Source organism: Homalodisca vitripennis, chromosome 8 (assembly GCF_021130785.1).
Source record: "Homalodisca vitripennis isolate AUS2020 chromosome 8, UT_GWSS_2.1, whole genome shotgun sequence".
NCBI lineage: Eukaryota > Metazoa > Arthropoda > Insecta > Hemiptera > Cicadellidae > Homalodisca > Homalodisca vitripennis.
Window position 1 is genome coordinate 113,009,103 of NC_060214.1, and position 14,344 is coordinate 113,023,446.

General features: G+C 35.8%; 1 protein-coding gene across 2 annotated transcripts in view; it reads right to left on the reverse strand.

Moving 5' to 3' along the window:
- Window positions 1-14,344, reverse strand: part of LOC124367915 (syntaxin-like) — a 68,015-nt gene that overhangs the window by 20,155 nt on the left and 33,516 nt on the right. For both annotated transcript variants that reach the window (XM_046825120.1, XM_046825119.1), the window contains exons 2-3: window positions 8,934-9,062; window positions 73-172 (exon numbers count right to left, since the gene is read on the reverse strand). In XM_046825120.1, coding sequence (XP_046681076.1) covers window positions 73-172; window positions 8,934-9,062 — 229 coding nt within the window. The remainder of the gene's footprint in view (window positions 1-72; window positions 173-8,933; window positions 9,063-14,344) is intronic.

Consider the following 14,344-nt stretch of genomic DNA (forward strand, 5'->3'; position numbering starts at 1 on the left):
TTTTCAATTCAGAATTTAACAGCAAAATATATTATCTAATAATTAAATAGTATTAGAAATAAAACTACTCACTCTCATCTGGTCGAGGAGAAGAAAGCAGGTTGCCGTGCAGGTTTCTGATCTCCGCGACGTTCAGGACTATCGTGTTAATCCAATCGCGGGATTGTTTGACCTGCAACAACAGTATATTGTAGACTTGTGGTCTGATAAGAAACAACAGAAAATTACTTATGTGTACTTTTTCATCGTTTGATATGTAGGCAGTTCGATGATATCTTCCAGTTTCCGACAACAGGTGGTAAGTTTGTCTACAATTTGACTTTGAATTACTGGGATCAGCCCAGTCTCTGCTTCTACCCCTTTTGATGATTTTTCTTCGCGAGATGTTCCAATATCGCAAAGACTCTGTCGAAAGTTTCCCAGCATGCAATACTGCTGCTGTTCATTGTACTGATCAAAGCTCTTTCATTCGAGCCCTTCGGAACGCCATAGACCAGTACTTTTGGTATTTGTTTCCTTCGGATTCTTGATGTTTAATATGGATGCCAGTTCTTTGGAAACCTCGAATTCTGCAGCTGCTCTGGATTCTCGACCTCCAGCACTCCGTCATTACAAAAGATCCGTGTGATTTTTAAGGCCATAGCTACAGTCTTTTGCACCACTGTGGTCTTAATGGAGGTTTAAGCGGTTTGATCTTTTGTAGGCTCCACGATAACTGCCTTAACAGTATAGCTTGGCCTCACTCCAAAATACAGATCTTGGCTTCTTTGGTAATTTTCTTCACTGCATCTTTCAGACTATGAGCTCCTTATCGATACCATTATCTGAGGCAGTGTCAGTCTCCCTAAGAATCTACTTTGAGAGATTTTCCTGGAGGGGGTGCAATGCTAGGTCCCTCATCCTGGCAAAGTGGTCCTCGATATTGTTCTAGTCAGTCTGGGTGAGCTTATTGCGGTGCTTGTTTAGGAACTGGCTTCATTTAAAGCCAAACCTTCCACCGGATCTGGACTTTTGTAGTTTTTTTGCCCAAACGTAGCAAATGTCGCAAGACGAGAAGGAACAGTGAAGTAAACCCAGTGGCAGCTGTAGCGTTGTGCAACTGATTGTTACCTAGTGAAGCGTTGGGCCGTGTCGTGCCCAGGGCTGTACACCTGAGGGGGCAAAGATCCTGGAGAAGGGTGCAGCGAAATTCCACCCTCATTTTGAAAATTTCATATATTTTTTGAAACGGTACTGTCCCTTTTTACGATAGATGTCCCACACGTATTCTTAAAAAATAAAGTTGTATATTCCCATAGCTTATAAACAACTTCAAGAAAAATACCCTAAAAGCCTGTAAATGCGTCGAACAAAAGGTTTACTATGTTCTGGCAAGAATTAGGTCAAAAATATCAAATTTTTAGCTTCATTGCTTGTACATTATCTGATGCAATAAAACTGATGAATATATTTGTGTACAAATTGTATTGAGAGGTTAGCAAATACTTCATATTTTTCATATATACAGAAACACTTAACAAATAGTTTTACATTTTTTTATATATTTTAATGTAAGCGAAAACAGTAAATACTCTAGTTTGCCCAGGGGCTGCAGTAACTCGGCACGGCTTTCCTTCTCATTGACCGACTTCGGTAAAGCCAATAGAGTGCTTGATCCTGGATCGACATGGTGTCCTGGATGCCCTCAATTGACAGTCTGTTCCTTCTTAAAACGGTTCTTCTTAAAGTATACTTTGTATTTTCTTAGAAGATCGTAATAATCGACGTGTAAAAGCACTCAAATCTCATATATGTGAATGTAGTTCTCATATAAAGGATAACAATTGCATAAAACTTATGCATAAAAACGACACGGACTATGCATAATTTCTCTTTATTGGCTCAGCATTAACGAAGCCTGACAGCCGAAGGACTGGGAAACCATTTCCGCCAGGCTGGTTTTTGTCTGTCTGCCCGGTATCTCGAAAACGAACTAAAGCTACAGACTAAATTGTGCTTGACCTTCATTTCTTGCAATACTTCAATTGTGCATGTCACTCCATGGGATGTGGTTGAGCTTTAGTGAATACTTTACTTATGGGTAACCATGATTACAACGAGGGAATATCAGAAAAAATAATTTGTAAACAAACTGAGTACAGTGAAAACAAATTTTACCATGTGACTTTTTAACACCTACTCCAACTAATACAAAATCATATTTTGGTGACAGTGCCTAGACATTTATTATTTAAACAGTTCTATGAAACCCAATTAATTAATGAAAATGTGAATGTGTGTGGAGAGATGTAGCGAAAAATATTTAATTTGTAGACTTTATATGAAACTTCATTTCTACATAGACAAGAAAGAGTTCTATTGTGGTGCATGACCAACTACGGAATTTGGCTCAGCGGATTTGAAGTTTATCGCACTGAATGCTGAAACATTTTCTATTTTGTCTACCTTGGTATGTGAAATTTATTTTCTACAGTACTAACTTGTCTACAGGACATTTAGATAATGAAATGAGCTATACAGAGATCACTTATTTGATGCTCCCGTATCTTTAAAGTGATCGTGCTCGCTTATGCGTTGATAGATTTCGATGAAAAGAATACCGTTGGAATTGTTATAAAAATTGCAAAATATTTGGTATTCTTTAAATTTTTAAAACAACTGATACCCATCAAAAGACAAAATGTTTGCTGCTCACAGCTTGTGCAAGCGTACCTTTAAAGTGGTCGTGCTCGCTTATGCCTTGACGGATTCCGTTGAAACTAGTACCGTTGGAATTTCAATGAAATTCTCCAAATAGATGTTGTCACGTATAATTTTCATAACTATACTGGTTTTTTTGATATTAGAATTTACAAATGTTCAACAGACGCCCTTTTGTTAATATTAAAGTAAATAACACAATTATTTTTTTTTATTTTCCTCTTAACTATTCACATCTGTGTGCTAAATTTGGTTTCTTTAGCTTTGCTAGTTTTAGAGATAACAATTAAATACAAAATGGAGGCTAGCGGCTAAATGAAGTGGAAATTTTTTAAAGTTATTCTTCATTTTTAGCTTATAATCACACAGGAAATCGGAAAATGCATAGCCAACGCAACCTTTTTGTTACACCCTGTATATTTGAAATTTTGCATGCAATGTCAGCGAAATCTGTTACACCATGGTGTTGTGACTTACCATGGTGATTGTGACTGACAGATCTTAAGAAAAGATATAGCTATATATTAAAGGTTTCATGTATGTGCAAAGCAACACGTCCAGCAAGTTTTGAGATAAATAGTTCACATCTCGTTAGCACAAATCGACCTTCAGAAGCCTTTACAGGAGCACGAACACTCTCAATAATACCGCCCACCTTTTCTTAAACAATTAGAGTGGAAACCCTCTTGTGTTGTTAATACCGCAGACGTGTGCGCATGCGCGGAGACGTGTCACGTGACAGAGACTACCTTACTGATAACTACAGAGTACAAGTTGTCAGCTGAGTCACACACTTCACCCACACCTCGCGTACACATTAGTGTAAAGTAGTGTTACCACACATTTCACGCATAATCCTCTTATATTAAAAAGGTATCTTACATGAAAAAGCAAAAATTAAACTTTTATTGATACAGTATTCATTCCATTGTTAGTTATTGGCTATGAAAGGTTTGAACGGATAATAGTATTTTGGACATTTAACATCGTTTAAGTTACAAAATGTATAACACAACGTTTCGAGGATTGAGATCTATCCTCTTCTTCAGGTGATGGGATAATTAGTGCATTATTTCTTTTTATGTACTAATTATCCTACCACCTGAAGAAGGGGGTAGATTTCAATCCTCGAAACGTTGTGTTATACACTTTGCAACGTATAACGATGGCAAATTTCCTAACATCCTATTATTATTCTCAGTTATTTTTTTTTTTTTTAGTCCTACACGATACTCAGACCTATACATCAATAGAATAGCTTCACTTGCATTTGGATACTATAATAAATCACAATATATTAAAAGTTCTGCAAGTTAAAAATTTGATCGAAACTGAAGGCCGTGTTTGAAACACTCTGTATTTTTTGAGTAATTGAGAGTTTTTGCAAATATTAAGATTCAATTACCAATAACCGATTTATTATTTTTACATATAAATATTTTATGTCAAATTAAATAAATAAAACTACACCTTTTTAAATGGACAATCCCTTAAAGGCACGGATTGTTTAATTTTTAGTGGCTTGAAATTGTATAACGATTATTAGATTCGTTCCATATTACATTAGAAGAAAACAGCTTTGGCAAGTTAAATTTAAATATGTCGATTAAATTTAACAATATAATATATAGAATTAAAATAGGCCCTCTAAACTTTTGGGAGGAGAGGGGCTTACACGGTGCTAAAATAACAAATAAGCACGATTGTACTTGAAATTTCAAGTACACCATATACCGTCCCAGTTACAAATCCTGAAGATGCATAAGTACTTGAAGTGGAATATGTAAGAGGATTGTGATCATTTATAATCCTGTCACACTGTACCTATTGTCAATAGTTATAACTCTGAATAGGAAATTTCAAAATTTATATAAAACTTTAATAAGCGACCTCACAATGTGAAATTTGACATCAGCTACTCTAGGCGCGTGATATAAGTCCGTATGGAGAGCAAGACAAATAAAATATATAATGGTTTTGTTTGGAATGTCCTCAATAAACGTAAATTTCTTAAAACCACCCTTTGTGTATGAATGAAAAATGGTTTTCTTTTGAACTCGAATATAGCACATTACATAAAATATAAAACACTACACTTAAAATGGCCGGAAGTCCGTCTGCATTGGTTGGTAGAACTGAGATAACAAAAGTTTATTAATACAAAATTACAAAAAAAAAACAAGTTAAAGTGGCAAAAATAATTTGTAGGCACCACAAAAACAACACTGACTCACATTTTCCAAAAGTGCCAAAGTCTGACTTAAATTCATTTAGCTTTACAGTTTTCAACTAAACACATCGTTAAAGACAACTTTTTAACAATAACAGAACAGAACAGCAGTTATCAATTTGGAAGATAAAAATCCCTTCATATCTCCAACGTTGATAATAAATCGGATCAATTCCTTGTACTATTTTCAAATCTTCATATCTTATCTCAAAATGCCACAAGGTTTTGTTATCAAAAATAGATTCATAGTGCACATTTGTTCAGGAGAAAATTAAAATGCTATTTTTATAAATCGGCAAAATAATGGAGAACACATTTTTTTAGGGTGAAGATTTGAAACCGCTACTGCGTATGCTGTGAATATTACTGTACAGGTTGTCATGAAAGGAGAGCTCACTTTAAAACCAGTGCTCGATAAAATGATTTAGAAATGTTGAAATGAAAAAAACTAATGCACTACACATAACGTAGCTACGGTGGGAAGGGTTGATTAAATGCGAAATTTGAGTTTAACTCCAGTTCACCTTCCTCTTAATGCCCCATCTGGAATCTGACACTGTCACAGACTTGACTCCTGGAATCTGGAGACATGTTAGTCTAAAGATACCCAAAATGCCGGTAACAAAGAAGCTCAAAGTGAACTGTTTACATCGTTTCGACATCAGAGACGCCAAGATTGCGCAATATAGGTTAATCTAGGTGGAACCATCATTGTCACCACACTTAGGAACCATTTTTGAAAACAAATTTACTTTTAAGAAAATGTCTACTACGTGGGTCAATAGTATAAAGAGAAATTATGTAAACACGAGTATGCAGTACAACTGAAACCAATAGCATACTTCTTTAAAGAACTAAATTTTAATTATAACAATTGTGTCAGTTTTCAAAGTATTGTTTTCAAGCGTCAAACCATCTTTTAGCCAATATAACCATTTGAAAACTTTAATAATTTCTAGTCTCGACACTATAGTTATCTAATACTAGCTGTTTCCCGCGGCTTTGCACGCTGTTCGTAATCTTTGCCCGTGTATGAGCATTTCTAGTTCAAGTGAATTATATTTCCAACGCCGATGTAGAGTTTGCATTGATATAACGATCAAGAAATCCGTCGAAAGTGTGTTTTAATCATACATTAACTTTATTATAAAGTGGTCTAACATTCAAGCTTTAAGTTGACCATAAATTTATTTTAAAGACAAACATACATCACAACTTATCGCCTTCAAATAGTGTTTGGCAGTTTAATATACGTAACTGTCGCGTAATTGCAGTTTATAATGTGCAGGCGCTTTGAAAACTTTTTTCTTTTGCAGCGCCACCTGGTGGTGAGTTACATCAATGGGCATATCATATAAACCTTCTACGTGGGAAAATACATATACGTTCAAATTTTCATAACGATTGGTCACATAGTTCACGATTCCATAAAGGACAAACACACAAACATTCATTTTTATATGTATACTAGTAGGGCCCGGCGCGCTTTGCTGCGCATTTCAATAATTTTTTGCAAAAGTTGCCCGCGGCTTCGCACGCAATTTCCCGTTGAAAACAGTACACTATATTCACTTATTCTTTTTCTATCACATTCTAAACATTGCTGAGATAATTGATAGTCGTTCCATCGTGAGCCTCTTGGGCGTATTATGAAGGTATGTACCATATTCCTGCCTCTATCTAGCTGTTACCCACGGCTTCGCACGCAAATCTTAAGAACCGAAGTCCTTATATTACTTAGTAAATTTTTTTTTTTTTACTATAATAAATTTTAGATTAAATTAGTTATATCTCCGATGCCACGATTGAGCTTGCTTTGTTGTCTCGATCGAGAGAATATGTACACACGGAGTTTTGAGAACCATACTTCTGTCAAAAAAAAACAACTAAGGTTGATTTTATAACATTCTTTATATTTGTAGCCAACGTAAGATAGTAATTATGATATCTGCATTACTCTTCTGATCAAGCATGAGCATGGTTTATCTATATAAATAAATGAATGTTTGTGTGTTTGTCCTTTATGGAATCGTGAACTATTTGACCGTCATTATGAATTTGTATGTACATGTATTCTTCCATGGAGAAGGTTTATATTGTATGCCCACTGTTGTAACTTGCCACCAGGCAGTGCTGCGAACATAAACAGTTTTGAAAGCGCCTGCAAGTTATAAACTGCAATCACGACACAGTTACGTATATTAAGTAGCCAAAAACTACTTGAACGCGCTAAGATGGTGTACATTTGTCTTAAAAATAAATTATTTATTGAACTTAAAACTTGAATAGAAGACCACTTTATAATAAAGTACATGTATGGATACAAATATAAAAACATACACTTTTGACAGATTTTCCTGATCGTGGCAACAAGGCCAAATCTACATCAGTGTTGTAAACATAATTCGCTTGAACCAGAAATGTTCATACTCGGGCAAAGCTTACAAAGAGCGTGCGAAGCCGCGGGAAACAGCTAGTATTAAATAAATATTGCAGTTAAAGGTGAATTTTTACGTCAAATTTGAATTGTATTATCTGGATAGTAAAGTCTATGTTTAACAGTGATTGCAGAAACAGTTTAAACAAATTTGTCGTTTCTCTTAAGCTTACTCTATGCTTTAAAACTATAAGTGTAATATATGTTTACAAAGAACAGCTGATTAAAAATTTGAAAAGACGTTAACATATGTTTGCTGCAATGCATTTCTTATGGGTATTTCTGTAACCAGTGGGGCGGAATCCTGAATCGGGAAAGGGATGGGCATAGCTTATAAACCTTCTCCGTGGAAAAATACATATACGTACAAATTTTCATCATGATCGGTCCAATAGTTCACGATTCCATAAAGGACAAACATACAAACATTCATTTTTATATATATAGATATATATATATAATAGATGTCTATAGTAAGTCATGAATTAATGTGTATACATTGGTTTGCCATTGCATTTTCCCCCTGTTTTCAAATATAAATGCAATTTTAATAATTAATCCTTCATTGCATAGTATACACTCTTAGTCCTAAATATAATTAATGTTTTGCTTATCTTACTATCCACCACTAAAAATTGATAACGCTAGGCATCTTTAATGCCTGAGTATGTGAGAAATTTATTCCTACATATTAGTAGATTGTTTAAGCTGGTCTTATCATCTACAGCACAAGTTAGAATGCCAACGTCAGGTCCTCTATAGAAAGGGTTCGCAAACGTCTAAAGTTTAATAGTTTTTGACACATTAAAATTTTATATTGGAACATTTAATGAAGAAAAAACACTTAATGGCTATATAAAACAACGTTTCGTGTATTAATTTAGAAAATCCTGTAACCTTGTAAAAGCAGAATAATTACATTGTGGTGTAGCAAAATAATTGCAATAGAGGACCAGCTGTTGATAATGCTGAATGAAGTCTGCAACTGAAAAACACCGTAGCGAATGCTTTTAGATTGCCTTCGTTCAACAATGAATGACGCGATATTATAACCCCCCCTCACCCCTCTCTTACCATCACAATTTACTTTATACGTTACTGTGTGATGACAGTTCTTTGGTTGATTTAAAGGATACAAGACGTTTAAATCTATGAATAAAGATGTCTTATGTTCAAATCACGTGTTTATTCTGATATTTTCTCGTTGCCATTATGGTAACCAATAAGAACTATGTAAATATATAGCCTACACTAACGCTCAGCCAAATCCCATTGAATGGCATGCATCTAACCCAGTATTGAGTATTGCTCATATACAAATGAAGCTTCATGCAAAATTTCAAGTTTGTACGTTATTTTGTTTTCGAGATATAGTGAGGATAAACAGATAGAAATGAAAATTGTCCTGTCTCTCGAGTGATAAACTTTGCTAACGCTCAGCCAATAAGGAGTTTGTTCTTCCAGACAGGATAACTGAAGGGTTATACATAATCCGAGGATTTTGCCCAATGCTGTTTGACCTAGACGTGTAGCGATTGACATTGGTATGATTAGCAAAGTACTGACCTCTTTGAAGAACCTTTCCATGTATCCCGCCTCCTCATCTAGGTCGATTTCGACGGCGTAGTTGGTGATGCCATAGTCCTGGTCGTCCAGGTCGAGGCCCAGGTTGTCGGCCTCCCATTCCTTGACAGCCTGGAACACAATTTACCCGGTCATTTTATGCAGTACACTCGGTGCAACTTTGTTTACCATCACGATCTGAATAGTTGTATTTTTGGTATAAATGGTGAAGGTAACTGGAATCTCGAGTCGTGTTCTTCTGAAGAGATCCACAAAAAGTCGGCAACGAAGTAGCTCAAAATTAACTCCTTGCATTGTTTCCACATCAGAGACACCTAAGCTACAAAATATAGTACAATTGAGGTGGAGAGATATTCTCATAGTCGTATCAGGTGCACATTTTGTTTAGTGGACTACGATTTTTAGACACGGTGGAGCAACCGAGTTTTCTACACATAACGTAGCTACGGTGGGAAGGGTTGATTCAATGCGAATGTTGAGTTAAACTCCAGTTAACCTTCCTCTTAGTGCAGCGTCTGGAATTTGACGCTGTCACAGCTTGACTCCTGGGATCTGGAGTCATGTTCGTCTGAGGAGAGCCAAAAATGTTGGCGACAAAGAAGCTCAAAATGAACACTACATCGTTTCGACATAAGGGAACTCCAGATAAACTCAACATTCACATTGAATCAATCCTTCCCACTATAGCTACTGGGTCTTTTTCGTTTAAGGGCCAGCACCTTACAAACATACTATACCTGACTGACAGTGCATTTAATCGTTTTTTTTTTTTTTTTTTTTTTTTTTTTTTTTTTTTTTTTTTTTTTTGTGTTATTAGTTCGTAGGGCAGTAGTCCAGGTACTACTTCTAGCATAAACTCGTCTTATCTTATCAGTGATAAACGCGCGCCGCTTATTTTTTGCCTGTAATGTAACCTGCGTTAGTTCTGTCTGAGTTTTAGCGTGGTGAGTTGATCTGGGCTTGGACTTTGCAAGCTCGAGTTAATTTTTTTTTCTAAAAGAGCAAGCAGCGCAAAGCGCTGCGCAGCGGGCAAGCATCGCGTGATCTGAGTTTTGAATAGGCAAGCTAGGGTCTTTTGTGCTGGCCCTTAAACGAAAAAGACCCTAGCTACTTATTGTAAGGACCTTTAACGTGCGTCATCCAGATTCTTCTCTCATCCCCGACTTAAAATGTTATAAATAAAGTAAGGTCACATTTTTATTGGTCGACTGACTCTGAGAAAATATAAAACTCCAGATCCACGGGAGGTTCAGGGAAGCAGATCAAGTGTCTACCAAGTTCGGGTTAAGATCAGATGATGTGTCACTTTCTTGTGTTTAAATCCAGTTGCCCTGCGCCGATCGCTTATCTTATCGCTCCGATATGCCTGATACCTTGTGTTCCTCCTACAATAACAAAGTACTACATGAAAATGATTTCGTTAAATGCGTGAACGTTTGCATCTTACATTACGCATGTGCCGGTATCGGAGGAAAAACGTGACGTCAGTGGGCGAGAGCAAAGCGAGAACATTGTCGCTGCGTATTGTGTCGTGGTGGCAACAGTGAAACGGGCTGTCTAAAAAGTGTCGATGTATTATCGGACATGACTGATTTTCAAGAACTGAAGGATATTGCTTTGCAAGAAAACTTTTCCGGAAATTTGGTAAAGCTGATTGAGCGCTCGGTGAGTGTGGCTATTGACAAGAAACTATCATCTGTAGCTGATGAAGTGTCGGACATGGAAAGGGCTGTTGAATTTTGTTCGGTGGAGATAGACGATTTCGTTAAGAAGATGTCGGAAATTATATATAGAGTTGAGGCAGTGGAAAAACACAATCTAGAGCTTTAAAAAAAAAAAAAACAAAACAAAAAAACATCGCATTTCCAATTCCCGGTTTTTTAGACAATTATCTGATAAGGTCAGTATGACCTTGGAGATAACAGAGCAGCTCATCATGATGTTTACGCAGTCTCCTGATTTTCTGGCGAAAGATGGTGTTGGCTACTCTCCCGTATCATGCACCACTTTCACTTCAGTCCTATTCCAGTTAGTCTATTCAAGCCCGCTAAACACGATATTCTCACTGAATTATCGTCCTGACCTTTTCTCATAAATATCTTAGAGTCAGATAACCTCAGATACTGATAAGACGTTTTAATTTTTAATCTGCTTCTCGATTTACATACGTAGCGAAGACAAATCTACGTATGCAAATCGAAGAAGCAAACCAGTACGGTCGCAATCATAACATACACATAGAGAGAGGGTGGTCCAGACGAGAGAGAGGAAAGAACGTTAAGAACTTGGTAAATAGATTAGCAGTATCTATAAATGAGACGGTTGTTGTTAACACTGACGTAGAGGCAGGGACGCGAAGAGGCCCGAGGCCTATCGTGGTGCAGTTCACCATTCGGCAGAAACGTGATGCTGTTCTTAAGTAGGCTAGAAAGGAACGTCCTCAAAGGGTTGATTTTGTCACCGAAGTGCCGACGACAGATGTTTACGTCAGTAAATATTTAACACCTTTCTAGAAAACAATTGTCTTATGAGGCGAAGCAGATTAAAATTAAAAAGTCTTATCAGTATCTGTGGATATCTAACTAAGATATTTGTGAGAAAAGGTCAGAACGATAACCAGGTGATAATATCGAGTTAGCGGACTTGGACAGGCTTTAACTGGAATCTGAAGAACGCGATCGTGGTGCGGGACAATAGCCAACGTCTTCTTATCTTTCACCAGAACATCAGGAGTCTGCGTAAACATTACGATGAGCTGCTCTGTTATCTCCAGGGTCTTACTGGCCTTATCAGATCATTGTCCTGTCCGAGGTTTGGATATATACATACGATAACGAGGTAAACAAATAATGCATTATTCCCGGCTACCGACTATTTCTACAATCTCGACTCTCAAATCAATCTGGAGGTGTTGCAGTTTATGTTTCTGACTGTATTTATGTCAGCATAAATGCTTTTTACTAAAACATACAGAAATACTTAAACTAGAAATAAACTTACGTTGTATTTCTGTTAATTTGAAATTAGAATTATATTGTATCTATAAAGAGTCGAGTTGACATAGTTTTAAGAATTTTAAGTATGATATAGAAAATGTTATTTTAAAGAATAGCAATTGACACGCTCTGTAGAAACCCGGATGAATTGCAATATAAATCACTTCTGGTAGGTTATGGTTTTTAAAACGATGTATAAATGAATAGACTCCTGAAATTGGCATATCAGCAAGTTGTTTAGATCATGTAATCATAACAAATAGCACTTCGGTTGAAATATATGCTTCTGTTGAGAATCTGAGTTTGACGGACCATTATGCAGATCCAGTAATTTACCTGAATCACAAATATCAAAATTTTCCAAAATGTATCGATTACACTTTGGTTTAAGCGTAGAATATCCGAACAGAACTGGAGTACTTGTTCAGAATATCTTTACTGTTGATGAATCTTTAAATACATTTCACGATCTGTATGGTTTTATGTTTAAAGGCTGGCCACATGTTTATATGTTTCTAATAAACAAATAAAAGTTCCAATAAACGTTGGTCTCCTTGGATTACAGATTGTAAGCAAAGTGAATTTCAACAGTTTATTGAACAAATTTGTAAAAAAAAAATAAAAATGACATAGAGCTTTTTGCAAGATACTACAATGTAGCCCGGGATGTGTCTGCGAAGATTAGACACGCCAAATTCCAATAGTATTCTCGAAAAATACAAGCCGCTAGAGGCAATAGTAGAGAATTTTGGCGCATAGTTCGATCCGTCATCCGCGAGGAGCGCCAACATCTCACTCATGTCACGGTTGGAGATATAACCGTAGACGAACCGTATATGAAGTAAACGGTAACGAGAAATTGGTTCTTTTAATGGTTTTTTTAGATATTCCACAGAAATTAATAGAATGTGAATTTGGTCAAGATGTTTTTCAACTCCCAGATGTATCAAATGGTAACTGTATGTTTGTTATGGGTCAATTATCTGTTCTTGATATTGCTAAAATTATATCAGGCATAAAAACCAAAAAAAGTACTGGCATTTACGGTATAAGTATATTTACGATAAAGCATTTTTTTTAAATTAGTCTGTCAGTTGTTGGATATTTCCGACTAAATTAGAATTGGCTTATGCAGTACCTATCTATAATTCGAGTGATAGACAGTTCATGAATAAATTTAGGCCTATTTCTATGTTAAACACCTTGTCTAAAATAATTGAAACGTATTTTCAGTTACAATTGGTTAAATATGTCAATACCAATAATCTTTTTCTCTATCTCAATTTTGATTTTTAAAAGGGGAAAGCGCTTATTATGCAATTGAAGATTTAAAGAAACCTACAATAGCTACCTATATTGATTTTAGTAAAGCGTTTGACGTTGTAGATGGAGATATCGTGCTGCATAAGTTGAAGCATTATGGAATAAACGGTGCATCCTACAGTTGGATTTAATAATTTGTTACATATAGGAAACAGGTTATCATAATAAAGGGAATCATGAGCAATGCTAAGGCCTCAACTTATGGAGTACCACAAGGTGGAGTATTAGGACCCTTAATGTTCGTAATTTATACAAATGATCTGATTGGTTAGAAATTTCAATCAACAATTTGGCCTATGCTGATGATATTTCCCTGGTAACATGTGGAGAAACTTAAGATACGCTTGAAAACAAGATCAATATGGATTTTAAATTGGTAACTGGATCAATAGTACCAAACTGATTGCAAATATTCACAAAAATAAGTCGGTACTGTGTGAAAGTAACTAAGAATAATACTTACAAATGAAATCTTATTCATTTCATTTCATACAAATTTTATTATTAGCAACTCAAAGGCGAGGTGTGAAAAGTCATTAAAACAATGTTAGAATTTCATTTATGTACCTACTGTACATGTGGAAAGAAATAATCTAAATCATCTGTGTATCTGAATCAATTTTCTCTTGAATTCAAAAACCAGAATGCTGTATAGCATATGCTTAATCTGTTCTCTGATGAGGCTGTACTGCCTTAAACTGTTTCATTGAAAGAAATCATCTAAATAGTCTGTGTATCTGAATCAATTTTCTCTTGAATTCAAAAACCAGAATGCTGTATAACATATGCTTAATCCGTTCTCTGATGAGGCTGTACTGCCTTAAACTGTTCATTAACTCCTCCATACTACATATTTTTGAGGTTAAGTAGGGTTCCAAAAGGAAAGAAAACCAGTATTGTATCCATAACACCTCGTATTAAGGGTTAAGATCGAGCAGTATAGCATTATGATGTTGTTAAAGCTAATGGAATAACTAAAAACGTATTTAGTGCTTCTAGAGTAACAGGTGCTCGATTAGGTCCAGCTTTAATGTAGAAGACACAATAAGAGTACCATTTTGACTCGGAACAAAA